This window comes from Pangasianodon hypophthalmus, chromosome 12 (assembly GCF_027358585.1).
Source record: "Pangasianodon hypophthalmus isolate fPanHyp1 chromosome 12, fPanHyp1.pri, whole genome shotgun sequence".
Taxonomy (NCBI): domain Eukaryota; kingdom Metazoa; phylum Chordata; class Actinopteri; order Siluriformes; family Pangasiidae; genus Pangasianodon; species Pangasianodon hypophthalmus.
The window spans coordinates 20,397,383-20,417,783 of NC_069721.1; the positions used below are offsets into that span (position 1 = coordinate 20,397,383).

Here is a 20,401-nt window from a genome sequence, read left to right on the forward strand (position 1 = left end):
TTATTATTACAGGTTTTGTAGAACTTTAGTATGCACTAGGGATGTTTTGTGCTCCACATATCTGTATATTTTATACCCTATCACCATGTTTTCCATGTTTCCACATATATTTTTAAATAATTTAGTTTGTTCTATTTCCCAGAATACTGTAAAACTACAAACCAGTAGCCTAATTTAAACTACAATGACCTTGACCGGGCAGTTACTAAGGATGAATGAATGAACGATGTGAATGCATTGTGCAGCGCCTTCATGATAATGAATCTCCTGCTTGTGTGACCCTGTGGGATCCCAGTCCCAAATGCAACCAGATGAATATTGTGCCTCCTGTTTTTCTAAAATTTGTATCTGTTTAGAATACAGTGTCTGTTCATTCCTAGTATGGGCTTTATTGGACCTGTTTGAAATACTTGTTTTCTGTTACTTGCAGGTTTCTACTTCCTCTGCAGTAAAAGAGGAAAAGCAGGTGGTGTACAGCGCGTCATCACTGGACAGTGGGCTGCGGTGGGACACGCAAAGCGACTCTTCCAGTGATCGGCCAGTTACGGTGCACTTTGTGCTAGAGGAGAGTAGTGGCTACATGGAGCCCACACTGCGCATCCTCGCCATCCTCCACACCATCATCTCCTTCTTCTGCATCATCGGATATTACTGCCTGAAGGTAGAGCTCCCACGCTTGTGAAGTCCAAATGTTTTACCACACAAAATCAAAAGGGTAGTGACTATGTTCATGGTCAACTTGAGTTATGAAAATAAACTTTTGTTTTGATGTTCAGACTTGTCCTACTTGTATATATACAGCATATTTTGCCAAAATCTCCTTTGGCAGAACATATTTATAGCCATTTTCTTAGTTTCAGTGTTCTCAGTATCACTGTGCTGGGATCCGAAAATGACCTGTAATTTCTAGCAATGTCCAACATGCGACTGAGTTTTTACAGCCAGCTGCCTTATATTAGATTACATTTGTAGACTGTACGTATATGTTAAAAAGGATGTGAAATGGTTAAAATTTCCTTACATGTGCTTATGGTGTCTGGAACAATACTTTATCATATTGTTTGTTGTATTTTATCGAACATGTACAAAAAAAAAAAAAACAAAGCTGTGAAGTCTTGGCTTTTGAATGTGAAATGTCCCCATGTCTCTGTCAGTGTCTTGAGAATATACTCAAACTGGCTGAACATGGGGAAAAAACTGGTGCCAGCTGATGTTTTGTAGCAGTTTTATTTAATTTATAGTCATTGGGAACCAAGAACTATCAAGAACCATAGATTTATCCTCTGTTTATCTAAATATTTGATGATTCAGTATGACCAGTGTGCTGTAATTGTACTATCAGTCTTTAGCAAATAATGGGATGGAGCTGTTGTGGAGAAGCCAGGTTTATAGCTTCTAAAAGCTGTAGTAATCTACAGTAAGCTGTAAAAGATCCATTAGCAATCACTTTTTAAGTAAAAATTTGCTGTCAAGAAATTTTAATGGGCTTCAGTACTTTGTATATATATTTCTGAGCAATAAATTCACAGCTAAACAATTAAACCGCTAAAAGGCACATAAATAGTCCGTCACTGTGTCGTCTAGGTTCCCCTGGTGATCTTTAAGAGGGAGAAGGAGGTGGCCAGGAAGCTGGAGTTTGATGGGTTGTATATTACGGAGCAGCCATCAGAGGATGACATTAAAGGCCAGTGGGACAGACTGGTCATCAACACACAGTGAGTCAATGGCATTTATAACACACACACCATCACAGGCGAATGTGGGTCAGTGCAAAACAGCAAGCTGGATCATTAAAGAGCACTGAACGTCTAATACAGAATAATAGAAGTTGCACAGGGCATCCAGGAAGATAATTACAGTTTAAATGCCAGATGATATGAATGAGCAGCCATAGGCAATGGCAGTGGATTAGCTGGCTTCATCTCTAGCTCTGTGTTCATTGTTTTTTCTTTTTTTGGAACAAAAAAAGGTATGACATTATTCTATTAAATGAAGATCAGTCACTGCCTCGCCTGTTTTCCTCTGAAGCTGCAGCAGTTGCTCTGGCATGTATAGACACATCACTGATTTTAGTTTCAGTTTAGTTTACACTGCCATGTTAAAGTTTAACCCTTGTGTGTCCCTCACTTTTTTGCTCCCTTTGGGGATCTTCGCAGGGTCAAATTTATTCCAGACATAAGTGGGGGAAAGAATTACATAATTCCAGTGTATATATGCTCTGTAACTCCCTTACAGACAATACTGAAGACAAATCTGTTTAATATTTAAAATATACCTCCGCTAGGTCACTTTTAACAATGAAAGTGCCATCCGTTTTTATGTGATATAAGCAATGAATCAACAGAATCAGTATAGCATAAATCATATTTTTCTTGTAAAATGTAAGTGAAACAAGGTTTTCTAGACTATTGATAACTATTGCTACTTTAAATTTAAATTAGCTGCTACTTTAAATTTTTATTTCTTTCTTGTTATATTCAAAGTAGTGTTGGCTACAATAATACAACAAATGCCAGCTATAAAGAACAAAAAACACACAACTGTTTTATTTATTTATTTTATTTCATTTCATTTATGCTTACGTAATGAATCATCCTTCTGAAGCAACGTTTGATAAAACAGAACAGTGTGTGAGCATTCATGTCTACAGTAGATTAACTAGAATAATGAACATGAGTAGTGAAAAAACAAACATATGTCTGTCTCTATAGCACATGATGAAGAAAATCTTAGTGTGTGTGTTACAAATGTACGTCCTGCAGTTGGTACATGTAGAGGGTGTTCAGTGTCCTGGCAACGCTTCCACTTTTTTACAACCAGCTGCAAGCTACTTTGGTGAAAAGTATTTGTTATTTGACACCTAATACTCCTAAAATGTTCATAGATGCACACGCATGTGAGCACATAGACACACCAGTAACAAAAAAAGTCAGTCACACTTACTTTAGGTCCTGGAAGTGGTGTCACAAGTGCCTTACTTTTCCTTTTTACCATGATGACCTTATAAGGGGTGTACATTTTTTTTTCATGCTGTTCACAGAAAATAAGCCAAGGCCACCGAGTTTCAGGTGGAAAAAATGATTTGTTCTATAATTTTTCCTTTTATTAAAAATGATAAACTGGTCATTTTGACCCGAGGACCACACGAGAGTTAAGGAGTTCCCAAATACTTGTTGACAAATACTTGGCTTGTTGGTACATGTTAGCTGCTTCTCCTGAATTGTAAATGAAAAGTACTTCTTTGGAAAAAAACATTTATTTTAAAGTTAAAAAATGCTTGTTTTAAGTCAAAACTATTCATCAAAATACATTTGATTCAGAAATATATTTATACATGGGCATCGCATTCATTCTTTACATTTGTTTCAATTTCAGCCATTATCAAAATGCTGTTAAGACTTAATCTGCCTAACTGAATGATCAAAATGTCTGTTTTTTCCCCAATTATGTCTAGATTTCTTCCAATAAAATATAGTTACTATATTGTTTATTGATTTTTTTTATTCATTCTTTATTCATACCTACATTTATTTAGATTTACTTAGGTAAAATGTGCATGCCATTCAAATTTGAACCAAAAATGTAGGTTGTTCAAATCCTGGTTGAAGTTTTTTAAAGCATTATGTTATGTTAGAGAGTGTACAGTGTGTTATACTGTTCAGTGTGCTGCATTTGCTGCTTCTGTCTTCCGTTAGCATTTGTTCCTGATGATTATTTTTTACTGGTTCTCAGGTCCTTTCCAAACAACTACTGGGATAAATTTGTGAAGAGAAAGGTAGCGTGAAAAGTTTATTCCTAAAATCGACAGGTTTGACACATGCAGTAAAACTGTTCATTGGTAACTAATTATTTGTAAATACATTTGATGAACATGTTTAAAAGTATTTCACTGACATTTAATGCTTATTAGCAGTTTTAATCAGAAAGTGTGTGTGTGTGTGCAGGTGATGGATAAATATGGAGAATTTTACGGTAATGACCGAATCAGTGAGCTGCTGGGGATGGACAAAGCTGCGCTGGACTTCAGTGATGCGCATGAGAAGAAGAAACCGAAGAAAGACAGCTCGCTAGCCGCTGTGTGAGTTTAAACGTGCATGCTCGTGATGTAACGAGTGGATGTGTGCACATACTTACATGTTTATTTTAGTTTTTAAAGAAAGTCTCCTACTTGCATTTCTACTTTCAGTTTTGTGTTGGTGTGTGAGTGTGCGTGTGTGTGTGAAAGGTTCAGACAGCAGTGCAGTATTTCACAGTGCCAAATCCGCAATAAACTAACCTGATAGATCCTGGCATGCTGATGCCTGGATGGGAAAAAACTCAGGTTGTATTTTTAAACGCATCCCTGCAGGGGGCGGTAATAGCTAAAGGTCAGTGTCTACCAGCCAACTTTAACAACTTGAAAAAATATTCCAAAAATTACACCCCCACATTTAAGGCAAATATATTTTAAGGTTTGTAACTTTGTAGCACACATTTTATTTCTTTTTGGTAGCTACATTTTCTGACATTATTATTATTATTATTATTATTATTATTATTTGTTGTTGTTTTTGTAGTATGCTATTATTCTGACATTTTTGTAGATTATTTTAGTTAATAACTTTTATTTTGAGATTCTAAAATGGTATAATGCTGATGATGATGATGACAGTGTTTTATTTCATGGTCTTCTGCTTCTCTCCCTCTCTCTCTCTCTCTCTCTCTCTTTCTTTCTTTCACTGACAGATTGAACTCTGTTGATGTGAAATACCAGATCTGGAAGTTGGGAGTCGTTTTCACAGATAATGTAAATACCTCCCAGTCAGTGAAGCATTCAACAGTATTGTTCTGCTAAATATACAGCGTGTTAGCATGGTCTTGTTTTCATCATTTTAATCATGTGCTATTATCTCTGGTAATTGTTTTGTGTGTGTATGTGCAGTCCTTCCTGTACCTAGCCTGGTACATGACCATGTCCATATTGGGCCACTACAATAACTTCTTCTTCGCTGCTCATCTGCTGGACATAGCCATGGGCTTTAAGACACTGAGAACCATCCTGTCTTCTGTTACTCACAATGGCAAACAGGTACAGCTGCTCTCCTCAACACAAAATCAAATATGTGCTTTAACCTGCGGTGACCTAAAAAAGGAAAGACTGTTTTTATAGCCAGCCACAATCCCCCAGCATTCACACAATTCTTAGCTGTTATTAAAGGGTCTAATACAGACGTGGTCAACAGGCAGCCTGTAACGTTGCAAGCCTACCGGAGTTAAAAGTATAATCAAGTCAAGATTCATAGTCAAGATTTTGACAGTCTTTTGCTAAAACTAGCATGCCTGAGGGGTCCAGAAGTCTGAGCCCAAGTCTGAGCCCACATTGAAAAGCTGGGATTTTTTTTTTATTATTATAAAACTGGAAATAAACAAAGTTTTAGAATTTTGAAAATTATAAAACAAAAAAGGAAATGTGCAGTATCTTAACTACTCAACGTTCAATATGTTGCACAATCTCTCGTTCCCTGTTTAAATTTAAGCAAATGTGTGATATTGACCATGTTAACTGCTTTGTACAAAAGATCAGATTTTCTGTAAGTCTTACCCCTTCCACTGTAGCTCGTGTTGAGACGACACTCCGATGGATTTGATCTAACATGAATCATCAGGATTTACACAAACTTGTGGAATCCATGCCAGCTCGAATGCACATTGTCATTAAAGCGAAAAGGGGACGTTCCAAATACTAAGAAATTCTGAAATTCATGTAAATCTTTCTAAGATTCAACTTTTCACCCAAGTTGTTGCTGGTATCATTTGTAATGAAAACCTTTTATGTTAAATTGAAAAAGAATGCCAAACAGAAGCACTTTCACTAGTGGTCTCACACTGTATGCTAGACTACATGAATGTTAGAATGCTTTCTGATTTTGCCCTTCCTTCTCCTAATTGGTTGGATCTTGATAGCCCATATAATTTTTTTTTTCTGTGCATACAGAGCCTGGTGCAGCCATAGAGTACTGCAGAAGTGTTCTGACCCAACCTTCAGTATTCCCAGTAACAATTTTAGTTCATTCCTGCGGTTAGTTGTGAAAGAAAATGATTCACGCAGAAATGTCATTTAATATCTGTTGAGCAACTTCTAGCTTTGACAGCAAGTTGACTTTCACATTTACGCCATTTGGCAGGCGTGTTATCCAGAGCGACTTGAAAGAAGTGCTTCGAGGTCTTCATCCTAAATAAATAAATAAATAAATAAACCACATTCTAATGTAAGTACAAGCTGGCCAAGTTGTCTGAATCCCTAAACTGAAACCATGTTAGGAAGGAGTTAGTATAGGTCCAGAGCACAGGTGACATTTTTATTTCTTTATTTTCTTAAAGTGTAGATTTAATGTCTAGTACCTGCTTAAGTGACTCAGCTGTTCAGAGAAGTTCACTCCACTGCGTAAGTGGCACAAAGGACAGTCTGTCTTCCTTGAGGGATGGCAGGTGGAGTTGAGTCATACTTGTTGCTCAGAGGGAAAGAGATGCAGAACAGGGTTTGAAAAGCTGGGAACCACTCTGTTTTGCCTTTGTATGCAATCACCAGCATTTTAAATCTTAAAAAAAAAAAACAAAACATTGAGCAGCTAATGAAGCTAATAAAGCATTGAGGAAGCCAGTTGTAGGAACACAGCAATGGAGTGATGCAGGAGAATTTGGGAAGATTGTGGATTCTGTAGGGGTCTGATGATACTGCACTGGAGCTGATACTGATACTGTTATTCCCTCAGTTGGTGTCACTCCAAAATCTCCGATAGGTGTTCAGTTGGCCTGAGATCTGGTGACTGTGAAAAACATAGCATGTGCTTTATGTTATTTTTATCCTCATGAAAACATGTCTCATCATACGATAAAGGTGATCAGTCAGAATGACTTTCTGAATTCTTCCTAAGGGGACAAGTGGACCCAATCCATATCTGCAAATTGCCCCAAGGCATATTTTTATTTGTCCAATATCTGTATCTAGTAAAACACTGAGTGTGCATACAATACAGTGTGTGCTAAATAGGATTGACTTTGATTTAACAATGACTTAACTATGATCATGATTTAGATCAGTTAAGAATTTTATCCAGAAATCTGTGTAATTCTAATGACTTCACCAATTTCTTATAAGTGTCTATAGCTAGATACAGATACAGGAGTCAGATAGCTAGATAGATAGATAGAAAAGATGTATATTGAAATTGTCACCTTTTTGCAAGTCCCTCTGTAGTAAAATGCTCTAATATAGTATGTAACACATTGTACTGTGTGTGTGTGTGTGTGTGTGTGTATATGTAGCTTGTGTTGACAGTGGGCTTGCTGGCGGTGGTAGTCTACCTCTACACTGTGGTAGCTTTCAACTTCTTCCGCAAGTTCTACAACAAGAGCGAGGACGGTGAATCTCCAGACATGAAGTGTGACGACATGCTAACGGTAAGCTGAAATGCTAACACCCTGCCTTTAAGCTAGCATGTTAACCAGCAAAACACTTTAACAGTAACATAACCACACTTTACGAAACACTGGGTAAAGTTGCCACATAAAAGGACAGCAGGTAATGTTACAAAATGTTGTTCACCTAGATTCATCTAGATCGAAAACTACACAGACACCAGCTCGTGATGAGCAGGCCAGTGTCCTGGGTCTGAGTGACTGCTTTTGAGGAGCGTGCATGTTATGTTTTTCCTTTAATTATCATGGTGCTGCTTGGTGATAGTATAGGTGTTAATTGCCACGGATGCTCTGCCACTGCTCAGTGAGCTAATTAAGGCTGCGAATAGTACGACCCAGCCTGAACACTCCCTCCGTAATTAAGGAAATGTCCTGAGCAGCGAACCTGAACAATAGCTTAATTAAGTTCACATTGTTACATACTGTCAGAACCAGCGCAACAGAGCAACAGCTGAACGTAATTAAAATAGGAGGAGTGGAGGTGCCGCCTAGCCGGCGTTCACCAGCAAACACCTTGTTAGCCCAAAAAACCCGAATGTAGATGCATTGGAAAGTCTACTAGTAATTATACTAGATACAATTGCACACAGACACACACACACACACACACACAGTCTTTGTTAGCAGCATTTATGATATTAATTGTGTCTAAAGTAATTTTATCCTCAACATATCCTCTAGTGTTGAGCAGTCAACATTTATATTTAAGCTTTACATTGGGCCTCATTCATCATTCGTTTAGTAAGTTGTGTGTACATGTTTGCATAAGTCAAACCAAACAAAAATTTTCTACAAGAATTTTTTTGTAAAGTTTCAGAAGCACTGATTTTCTTCGTACTTGCGTGTGTACACCTGCAAGTGCAAAGTACATTTTTGACACAGCTCATTTGCATGTAGCGATGCAAGAGATACAAATCTCCATAAAAGTGCAAGTGCACAGACAGCTGGACGCATTATAGGAACGATCAGGGTAAAGGCAGAAATGGAAGTTATTTTGACTAACTACTATGCCAATAAAATTTTAATAATATATATAATAATACTACTACTACTAATACTAAAAATACTAGTAATAATAATAATAATAATAAGTGAACACTAAATCTTCCATCAGCCGAGGCATTTGTTTAGGGCTTATGGCTTTGCGCAGACAGACCGCCCCGTCCTCCGTTTATTCTTTTGTGATAATTTGAATGATTAGTTTAATTTGTCTTAATTTATGGGTTTGTGTTAGCTACTTTCTTTTTTTTTTTTATATATTCGTTAATTAATGCCAATAATATAAAACAACTGGTTTTCACAAAATGCTCTCAGTGGTAGTCAGTTTGATAGAGACTCCAAAGCACTTCTGTAAGCTGCTCTGGATAAGGGCATCTGCTAAATGCTGTAAACGTAATAAAAATAACTTGCAAGGATATTCCAGATATAAATGTGCATTAATCCATGCAAATTTTATGATATGAAGATGATCAAGTTGAGCTTTATATTAGTTAGACTTTTTAATGGATAAATTTACGCACTCAACAGCACGAGAAGGATACGAATGTTTTTTTGAATTTACTGGATTTTCATGAATACCAAATTTCTTGTGTGAATGCTCGTACATATGATTTATGAATAAAAGCATTCATATCTAGCTTGATAAATGAGGCCCATTGTTGGTATACTTTACCCCACTGTGCTGGTATATAAAGATATAAATGCAAGGTGTGTCATTTTTAAGTGTTTCTCTGCTGGTTCTAGCTAGCTGATTTCTTCATTTCAGGTTTTTGTTGACATTTTTCCAGCCCAGAAACGTGCTCCACCCTTAACATGAACAGAGCAGCTCAGCTTTACCCTTTTTCAGTGCATATGTTAATTTCAGTGGGGGATTGTGTATTTAGGTTTGCTGTTCATTTCAGCATATTCATTTGGTGATATTACTTTAAAATGTTGTAGGCTATTATGTCTATATTACATTTTAGGAGCTATTAAAAAAATCATTTAAAAAAATCATGGAAATATAACTGGATCTTATTTTTCCACAGCTTTTCATAGACATTATTTTATAACAGAGCTGTACCAGTGCCACTATGCTCACAATTAAAGGGTTGTCAAACTCAGATTCTGTCTAGCCCATAATTTATTTCATAGTACATATTTCTATAGATTATAATATGTTCATACTTACATGTTTACATTCACATTTACAGTGTTTGGTAAACCTATTCAGAAAGCATTTATTTTCTCTTCCTTCTAAGAAAACAGTATGTATCTCAGAAATTGAAGGGTTAACAGACCATGTGCCATGTGCTTTTCAGTAATAAAATTAATTGAACAAGTTAAAGCAAGTAACGTAAATTATATATTTGGCACTGGCAAAGACTGCTTCTTCAGCAGTAATTAAAAATTTGCTCTGTCGGTGTGAAAGTCGTGTAAAGATCTTCACTGCAGTGCAAACCAGTTTATTGTTTGTTTTTCTGCTCCATCTCACTTAAAAATTTCTTCCAACAACTTATCGATGAGTTATCGAGAGACTTATCGAGAGATGACTTGAATCAGGCGTGTCAGGGCAAGACAAACAGTGTAATAAGTGTAGCTATAACACATTAAGACTAATGACACTTTTAGAGTGATGTTGTTCAACTTGACTTGACAGGACTTATAAATGAGTCTTACAGTGTATCAGAGCTCCCTCTTTTCATTCTGCTCTCACCATTATGATTCAGCACGAGATCTCATCCATGCTGGATCCAACCCACCGATGGCGTTCAGTTTCAATCTCTCTCTATCGGTTTCTTTTTCTCTTTCAATCTCAGTGTGTCTCTTATTAAGGGCAGACAGTGTGTGGTTCAGTGCTCCAGTGGAGGGGCTTGACTTCCAGTAGAAAAGGAAGCACAGGCTCAGCTACGATGAGGACCAGTGCCTCTAGCTACAAAAATCCCTCAGACTGTTATCTTCTGGTCTCTGTGTGTGTGGGTGTGTGTTTGGCTGTGTGTATCTGTATGGGGTGTAGATAATGCTCAGAATGTAATTTAAATTTTATGCTACTTTACAAAATGTTCAGGTTTAAGTAATATTCAGCCGTAGTGCTTTATTCAACTGTCAAAACACAAGCGAACATAGAATTACACATTTACATTATTAAAATGTTAATGAATTTAATGCATGTTGAAAATAAATTTACATATTTATTTATTTATAAGCACACAAAAGGTCACAACAGACAGAACAGGCTACTGCAATTAAAGCAAGATTAAATTTTAAAATAGGGGTTGTCAGATAGTGAAAAGATAACTGGGCAAGAGGTGAACAGAATTAGGACACTAACCAATAACATTAAGGCTAGAACAGGAACTAATAATCAGATAAAACAAAAGCACACGGTACTGTTGCCATGGAGCCGCTATGTGCAGTGAGGGAGTGTATGGAAGACAGGATAGTGACAGGTGGCTATTATGTCTGTATATGTAGGCTGTATATGTAGGGTTATTGTTCAGGGGGCCATGCAGACAGACAGATAGATAGAAAACATATTTTTCTGCATAACTGTTCATATATTTATAGGATTTAATGTAGGTTTTTGCTAATTATATCTCCTCTTTTAGAAGAGTTCTGTTTTCTGCCCCTACAATGGATTTCAGTCATATACATCATCGTATCGGAGTTTTTTCGAGATCAAAACACAGTTGGAAGGGTGTCCAAATTTTTGTACATGCCATAATTACCATTTTTTTTTTCTATTTTTTAAACTCATCCAACTTAAAGTGTGTGATTAATATTTCCAGAAAACTATTTTTTTAAATAGTTTTTGGAGGTCGTGTATTTGTCTATTCTCATGTGATTTGGCCAGGGGTGCTCAAACTTTTGGGTACAACTGTATGCACAGCGGCTTTGCAGAAAATCTCCACACAGTCCCTACAACTCCACAAGTTCAGTTGTTTTCAACTTTTACTTAACACCCTACAGGCCAATCTATACAGTCATTAGGAAAGCAGGAGAAGTGTTTGATTATGTCTTAATGATTGACGCTTATGCAAAACGTCTACTTTTGTAAGAGCAAAGGTTAAGCTAATAAAAGCACTATGTAATACTAGCGGTTGTGTTACGTATCATATATGATATGCTATCTGAACATGGCAAAAGCTTTAATATATTAATAATCAGTTTTCTGTTTGCCTGTTTTTATATATTGATGACCTTCAAACTCTATTTAATACCTGTTTCACTGCTTTTTTACTTGTGTATATGCACATTTGATTGTGTGTGTGTGTGTGTGTGTGTTTGTGTGTTGTGCCTGCAGTGCTACATGTTCCACATGTACGTGGGTGTACGTGCAGGCGGTGGCATCGGAGATCAGATCGAGGATCCTGCAGGTGACGAGTATGAGATTTACCGCATCATCTTCGACATCACCTTCTTCTTCTTTGTCATCGTCATCCTCCTCGCCATCATTCAGGGTGAGACAGAGTGGTTTAATAACGCATGTGAAATATACTGTATAATAACAATAATCACTGCTGAAATGCTAAGAACAACTAGAGTGTATGATGAGAAAAATACATGATACTTATATCGTTTTACCGCTTCAGCTACTTACAGATGAAATCTTTAAGAGATTTTATGTGTGTGTGTGTGTGTGTGTGTTAGGTCTGATCATTGATGCATTTGGTGAGCTGAGAGACCAGCAGGAGCAGGTGAAGGAGGACATGGAGGTGAGTGTACACACACACACACACACACACACTGTACAGGTAAAGTGACATTATTGTTTTTACCTCTCCACTGCAGAAGCTTAACATCCCTTCTTGGATGTCCGTTAAATTTGTTGCTAATTGCGTATTCAGTAGGTGATGTTTCTCTTTGCGCTCTGGCTAATGGGTTCCAGCTGCTTTACTGAGGAGTCACTGCACAGTCGATGTGTTTCTGATACAGAGCCTTTTACGAAATGTGTGTGTTTTAACAAAGCATTGCCTCTGTCTATTAACCATAATTACCAGCTGCATCACTGCATTGATATTCCACTATTTTGGTTTCTATGACACTGATTTTTTTTTTTTTCATACACGACTGAGTGTTATTTGCTTTGAGCTTGGACTGGATGAGGAAAATTTCCTTTTTGAATATGATGGAACTGTTTTTAATGTCATGAATAGCTTGTTTTTAATTATATAATATATTATATATATATTATATCAGAGCTTTTTTTACTAAATCAAGAACATTTTAGAAAATGTGTGTTGTAATATTACACAGTATCTATTACTGTGTATTTCTGAAATATGCGGACATTGTCTTATGTTCAGTGCATGTCAGTCTCTTTTTGTTTCTCTCACAGACTAAGTGTTTCATCTGTGGGATTGGAAACGACTATTTCGACACAGTCCCTCACGGCTTCGAAACACACACCTTACAGGAGCACAACTTGGCAAACTATCTGTGAGTGCTCTGCATGTGGGTGTGTGGGTGTGGTGAGAGAAGAAGGACTTTTGAAGAAAAAAAAAGATTTGAGAAAAGCAAAAAAGAGATACACAAGAAAATGAGAGGATGCATTTGATGAAAATTTTATGGTAATAACAACAAGGGGCTAAGAGCAGAAGAAAGTGTGTGTGTGTGTGTGTTTGTGTGTGTGTTATAAAGAGATGAGCATAAAAGAAATGTAAGTGGTGCACCTACTTGATGAAAATCGTATGCTTCAGGGAGCAACAGCAACGACATGTGAATGTAGTTAGAGACTGTTTGTGAAGAATTTTAATATAAAACTTCAGCAAATGAGCCTACAGAGAGAGTGATGACACGTAACATAACAGCATGAAGCAATAAGGGTGTGTAACCACTCTCTAAAGAGCTGTCCTGCAGTGAGGAAGACGCTTGCTGTGTGAGGAAGACTTGTGCTAATTACCTGGTTCCTCCATGTCTGTGTGTGTCATAACCACATGCACAGCCCAGACAGGGGAAACAGCGGTGCAGACGCTTTCTGGCAGTTCTCACAGAAGCTTCATTTTGTCCTTATTTTAGAAAGAAACATAAAAACAAGATGACTGAAATTCATTCAGATGGCGCAGCCCTGTTCATACTGTGGGTAAAAGTGACCGTAATCTGATTTCATTTTAATTACAGTGTGAACAAAATGAATGAGTTTTTTTCAGCAGCATATTCATGTGTTACTGAAATCTGAATAATATCTAACCTGTGTCAATGTGGGCCAGTCTAACCAAGCAAAATGGAGGTCATGTGATTTTTACGTCAGTCCAGTTTGATGTTCATCTTAATTTCACAATAATAAACAGGTTAGATCCACCTTCGTCAGTGCAATCTTAACTTCTACATGCTTTTACACATATTTTTTCATTACCAACTAAATTAGTTTCTTGCCTGACTGCATCCACATTCCACTCTATGGTCCCACCACTTCTGGTTCTGGTCTCACATCCGGAAATTTCTCTCCACAAAAGAAGCCATTATGACTTCCACAGAAAGTTATCATTACAATCTTGGCCCATTTTTTTTCCCACTCTTTGCACATATAATGATTTCCTTCGAGGTTTATTTCCAGCCTTGTTAGCAGTCAGTTGATTTAATATACCATTTATATAGTTTTATACCACAGAAGATGGTCAGAAGGTGTTGATTAATTTTCTATAACAGCAGCTCTGACAAAGGGCCTGATTTATATTAATGTGCTTGTTCTAATATATGATCATTTCTACAGTAAAAGCTTACACAGGGACTTGTATGGTGGATGTTCCAAGTAAACATAATCTTTTTAAAAAAGCATGCGTAATCATTGATATTGTGAAATTTTCAGTGAGGTGATGTTTACTTTGCATTTTTGGAAGGAGTCTCCAGTGTCTGTGCTTTTCATAGTCAGAAGTTAAGCTGAGGAAAACTAAGGTGAAGTTTCCTGACATCTTTAACATGACAAGCTGCAGTTTTGTGGTACACAAAGAGACGATGGTGAGGGAACGACCGTTTATAGCTTCTATGATGTAACCGATAACAGGCACTAAATTGAAGACGTTCCACAACATTAAATGTAACTTTAAATGGATCAAACATATCATGCCTTTCCTTAATAAATAAAAAAGGAAAGAAAATGACAAATTCTTGTCGTATAATAGGAATAAAAGACTTCACGGCATGTGCTTATACACCACCATGTCATTATTTTCCTTAAACAGCATGTCCCTAAGTGTCTTATTCAATACTTTCCTTCCCATTAACAATGGTCACTCTCTCAAAAACAATAGGAAAGAATAAAATTGTGACTCAGGAACAGGAACATGTCCTCATGACATGACAGTATAGTGCACTTACTTTTGGCTTAGACTTAGCCATGTCTTTAAGGATGTGCTTCTTAGTCTTAGGTCTTACAGGGTTAAGACTGTTGAGAGATGTGTTAAGGCAGTGGAGTGTTAATGATCTATCCAGTGAGAGTGTTTGTTGATAAATGTGAATGATAATAGCATGTGGTGTAGGATGAATTATTGAGTAAAGGTTTAAAATGTTGTTTGTGTAAAATTCTCAGATCGAATAGGGTTTTTTTCCCCCTTCATTTTATCAGATGGGCTGTGTGCACAAATGCAGCTATGCTGATTATGTTAATGTATTTCAATTTATTTATTTATTTTTCAGATTTTTTGTGATGTATCTCATTAATAAGGATGAAACGGAGCACACAGGCCAGGTAATCTCCCAGTTCCTCAGCTATCAATCATACAGTCATCTGATGCTCTCTCTGATGCTGAATCTATCTTTGCCGTTATCTGGTGTAAACTCAAATCGTATGATTTCTATGACGATTGCTTTTCTCTCTCCTTGCTTTTTTTCTTGCTCCTTCGATCGAACATTTACCTTCCAAATCCGTACCTTCAATTATAGACACTGTTATTAGTTTCCCTGTTATAATTGTTTTTCTTTCGTTCCTTGTACTAATGCCGTTAGCCATCATACATGTATACATGTAGGAACTGGCAGATTTACTTAGTAACTTTGTAACTGTTTAGCAAAAGTTATTGTAAGATAATTTCACATGGACACGCATCTAAGAATGGTCTTAGTTATACCTAGACACTGGACAGTGTGAAGTCCTCTCTAAAAAAACAGTCTTAGCTGCAAGCTGTTTAGCAGTGAAATGAATTTGTGTTCTCTGTAGACGTATTCTTTATTGTAGGTGACATTATAGCACCATCACCAGATATCTTCACTGAGGTGAGAAAAAGAGCAGAGAGGCAATTGTTGAATTTGGAAAAAAAAAAAAAAAATTGGATAAATGTTTAGAATATGACTAAAGGTCTGAGGATCGCACAGACACAAGGAAGTCTAACCAAAACTGTTCAACTTTCCAACAGTGGAGTAAGATAGTTTAAAAAAAAAAAAACATCTGGTTACTTTCACTTTCCTGAGAGTTTTGTGGTTTCATTGTGTGGTTCTTCTGTGGCCATGGATAACTCATATCCACAGATTCTTCCCTCTGAAAAAATAGTCCAACTCTAAAAGGATCAATTATACAGAGCTTAATTTACAAATACCCATAAAAGCATTCTATAAAAACACATTCAACGTAAAACATTACTGACAGAGCAGTATGGATATAACAGATTCTTCACTATTCCCAGATAAATTTGACATCACTTGTAAACATCAGTCTGCATGTTATATAACTCACTCAGTCTCATTCCTGTCGTTCATTACTTCCTCTGTGTTCTGCTGCAGGAGTCCTACGTTTGGAAAATGTACCAGGAGCGCTGCTGGGAATTTTTCCCGGCCGGAGACTGCTTCCGCAAACAATACGAGGACCAGCTCAACTAACACACATATGCACACGACTACACACACACACTCACCCACACTCACACACACACACATGCACGCACAGACTCCAGTCCCTTGGACTTCTCTGTGACTTATGCGGAGGAGGACACCGTTTAGTTTGGAATGCGTTTGAGATTTTGTACATAGTTGAACTGTTCCCAGAACACACTGGGTCACACAGAGAGAGAGAGCGAGAGAGAAAGAGTCTGAATGCTTCTCCATTCTACATTTGCTTTATTAAACTCATAAAGAGGAGCAAAAAAAGGAAGAGAGAAACCAAGAATGGGAGGCGGAGCAAGTACGAGGAGGATGTGGACGGATGATATGAAAGAAAGAGACGGTGGAGAGCAGACATCTTGCTCATTCTTGGTCTCTTTATTTGTTTGGCAGGATAGACGGATGAGTGCATGGATGGATGGATACTAAAGAAAGACAGGCACCATGATATTGGCCAGGAGAAACAGAAGGGACACAGTGCCTTACCAAGCAAAGGGTGAGCTATGCAAGCTGCGAGAGAGAGGGAGCAAAGAGGAAGAGAGGTGAATAGATAGACAAAGAAGCAGATGGAGAGAAGTCAAGAGGGCTATAATAGGTGCAATGTACTGCTAGTGTAGGTATATAATTAGGAGTGTGTGTGTGTATGTGTGTGTGTGTGTGTGTGTGTGTGTGTGTGTGTGTGTGTGTGTGTGGAGAGACAAAATGGAAGTGTATGAAAGTGAGTAGAAATACTTGTAAGGCTGTGTTCACGCTATGTGTTTTTCCCTCAACCACTAATCACAAGCCAGTGCTGTTTCATAGACAGCAAAAGAGCTGAATGAACATTTCTTTTCTCTTCACCCTATAAGGTTGCATATCAGGGGGCAAGTGCAAACAACCAAGACAGAGGGCAGAGCCCTTGTCTGGGTAACAGCTTCGATACAAATGTAAAATATAATAATAATAATAATAATAATATATAGCTAGATAACTAATTTAGGCAGTATGGAGTCACTGGTGGATACGGTACATTAGCCGAAATCACCCACCTGGTTACCTATATTGCCTACATCAGGGCTATTTGCATTAGATAATTAGATTAGATAATTAGATAACTAATTTAGGCAGTATGGAGTCACTGGTGGATACGGTACATTAGCCGAAATCACCCACCTGGTTACCTATATTGCCTACATCAGGGCTATTTGCATGTGAGCCACCTTCAATATCTTACTCACGCTTACCAGCCGTAAAACACAAAGTGTTCATTAAATCAGGAAGAATGAGCAAAGGGGAAATATAAATAAAGAAACTGACACAGTGTGGAGTTACACTTATTGGCTGTGTAACAACAAACACACATTAACTTGCAATCATTCATTCAACAGAGCTTTGCTTGTCTGCCAGCCTCTGAAATCATTGAAAACATTTTGTGAAGCCGAATGACAAATAGGCCACAAATTTGATGTTTACGTGTTTGACTTGGCAGCACTCTAGTGTCCATTGAGGACCGCCTTTTGAATAGCCCTGGCCTAAACAAAGATATGGTATTACATATGGTTAACTGGCCAGCGTTATGTTATCATTGCACTAGCTGAACATAAACAAATATATTGGTAGTTACCTAGTACATGTGGGTTTCCTCTCACATCCCAGGAAAACTGGCTACACAAAATTGTCCCTAGGTATAAATGAGTGTGTGAATGTGTGTGCATGGTGCCTGCGACTGACTGGCATCGCATCCATGTTGTATTCCTGCCTCGTGCCCGGTATTCCCGTGATAGGCTCTGGAACCACTGACCAGGATAGAAGAGTTAATGAAGAGGAATGAGTGAGTGGAAGTTATTTACCAAGTATTAAATACAATAATGTATTATAATAAAATAAAGAAGCTACTGTTACACCAAGAGGCTTGGGGGTAGTATGAGCTCAGCAGGGGTTACTGCCTCAGTCCATGCATCAATATAATCAGATACAGGGCAGAACCCAGTGGTCACATCACTCCTGTGGATCTAATGAACTCAGTACTGCTTTATCTTCATATCAACACAAAAGGAGCTCAATGCAGCATTTTTATTCTATATAAAAAGAAGCACATAGTGCGAACACAGCCTAAGAGCATATAAAGTGCTTCAGTATAAAGCCATGGGGTTCGTGTTGGACACTGAGAGCAAGAGAGAGATTGTAACCCATCAGGATTACTGTTGGGTTTTCATTTCAGCCCCACCTCACCCTTTCCTACAGCATTTCTGTGTTTGTTTGTTTTTTTCTTCCTTTCTTTCGGTAATGCATTTATGCAACAGCAGAGTTAACTCTTTATATACAAATTCTAGAAATCTATCTAAGAAAAAAATGTTTAATTTTTGCATGTTTATTATGCAAGTTTAAGACGAACGTTTGAAAAATTAAAAAGACGCAAACTATCTACGGTCACAACGACACTTTTATAGGTTTAAGATCATTTACAATATCTCTATGCTACCCGAGTGTTGTGGGCTTTCTTGTGTATTACCAGCCACTATCATTAGCCGAGGAGCCGCTTTGGTCCAGGCTTCCTCAAGACACTGTAGGAACATGCATCTCCATCTGAATGGACTACGCTAAAGCTAAAGCGATGCTCATCCACAGAAGCCAAATCATCTGAGTCAACAGTGTGAAGCTCAGAGATCTTCTGAACAGGACATCAATCAATTTCTAACACGAACGACCTCACATTACATCCCAAGAGTCAAAGCTTATATCACTATCAGACTATTGGATATGTGTATAATTCAAAGTATTGATTATTATAATGTCATATCTTCAAAACCATTGTTGCATTATTTATTTTCTGTACCCGTTCCATAGACCATGGAGAAAGCGCTTTTCTTATTTGTCACACGAAATAATGTGAAAACCATTGCAATAATTGGCTCAAGCCAATCTATAAAAGTGGAATTTTACTCATGTAAAGAATTTTGATAACAAACATCATGGAAAAAAAAACCTCATAGGAAAATAATGTTACAACTGAGTGTGCTGTTCAGAGTTGTGAATACATAACTGTGTGTTAAACCTGTAAAGGAAACTTAAACACAACAATGGACTTGCATGATTTTGAAAAATAAATGCTTATTTATTGAAGGGTGTTGGGGACGCATGTTCTTCCAGTAACGCACAATTCACCCTGGCTGCATTTATATACCATTTCTTCCATGCACATTTTTGTATATGACATTTCTGAAGCATTGTAACCTTAAAGGAATTGTTCAGCCTATTTTTTTTTTTGCCTTAAATTTAACCAGTTATAGACATTGGATGTTTGGTGTCTTAATTTTGCTTATTAGTTTTGCTTACGAGTGTAACATGGGAGATTTAGGCAGAACACAAGTGAAAGAGCTCTGTGTGAGTTTTACTGCGGGCAAAACAAAAAACACCAAAAGTCCATTGCAGGGATCAAAACATAGGTAATCTCCATTAGCATATAATGAGAATATATAATATAATCCATAATGAGAATAAACAGGAGTCAAAAACAGGAATTCAGCAATAATCCCAGACGTAATGAAACTAAACTCCCAATGTGACAATGAAACAACAGATTATAAATAGACATCGTAATCATAGAGAGAGACACAGAATAGGTGAACACAGTCAGGGAACAAACCAATGACAGGACAGGGTGGAGACTGAACCAAAACAGAAATGCTTTGGGAACTGTAATGCCCTCAGAGAATGGGAAACATGGCAACAATAAATAAAAGTTTTAACTGCCAATTTTTTTTTTCCCAAAGGTTTTTATTTGAAATATATTTAGACACGATAGGCTAATATTTTTTGTTTAAGAGTTAAATAATCCTTCTGTGTTTGTAAAGGATTTATTTAGTAATTCTGTTGCAAATAGGTTTAATGATGAAAATCAAAAGCTTAAATTATACTCGATTGATAACCTTGATATTTTTGTGAACATAAATCTTGGCTAATATTTATTGCTTTTGTTCAATGCTGTTAGCATGTTATTGCCTTGGATCATTTTTACCTCCTCATTTAAAAAAAAAACAGCTAGAAATCCCCCTGTTCCTGATGCTCTTTTGGGGACATATACCAAACTGAGAAAAAAAAACGATAGTCTTGCAAGATAGCCACGGCAATTTTTTTCAGCCCTGAGACATCCTTTTGTCAATTTTTATCAATA

At 37.2% G+C, this 20,401-nt stretch overlaps 1 protein-coding gene across 11 annotated transcripts in view; it reads left to right on the plus strand.

The window, feature by feature from the left end:
- ryr2a (ryanodine receptor 2a (cardiac)) overlaps window positions 1-19,350 on the plus strand; it is a 180,298-nt gene extending 160,948 nt beyond the window's left edge. For all 11 annotated transcript variants that reach the window (XM_053238392.1, XM_053238395.1, XM_026915121.3 and 8 more), the window contains 12 exons: window positions 431-661; window positions 1,585-1,715; window positions 3,733-3,775; window positions 3,945-4,078; window positions 4,726-4,786; window positions 4,922-5,068; window positions 7,306-7,440; window positions 11,741-11,897; window positions 12,088-12,152; window positions 12,776-12,876; window positions 15,073-15,124; window positions 16,153-19,350. In XM_053238392.1, the coding sequence (XP_053094367.1) occupies window positions 431-661; window positions 1,585-1,715; window positions 3,733-3,775; window positions 3,945-4,078; window positions 4,726-4,786; window positions 4,922-5,068; window positions 7,306-7,440; window positions 11,741-11,897; window positions 12,088-12,152; window positions 12,776-12,876; window positions 15,073-15,124; window positions 16,153-16,248 (1,353 nt within the window). In that variant the 3' untranslated portion in view covers window positions 16,249-19,350. The remainder of the gene's footprint in view (window positions 1-430; window positions 662-1,584; window positions 1,716-3,732; window positions 3,776-3,944; window positions 4,079-4,725; window positions 4,787-4,921; window positions 5,069-7,305; window positions 7,441-11,740; window positions 11,898-12,087; window positions 12,153-12,775; window positions 12,877-15,072; window positions 15,125-16,152) is intronic.
- Window positions 19,351-20,401: the final 1,051 nt, after the last annotated feature.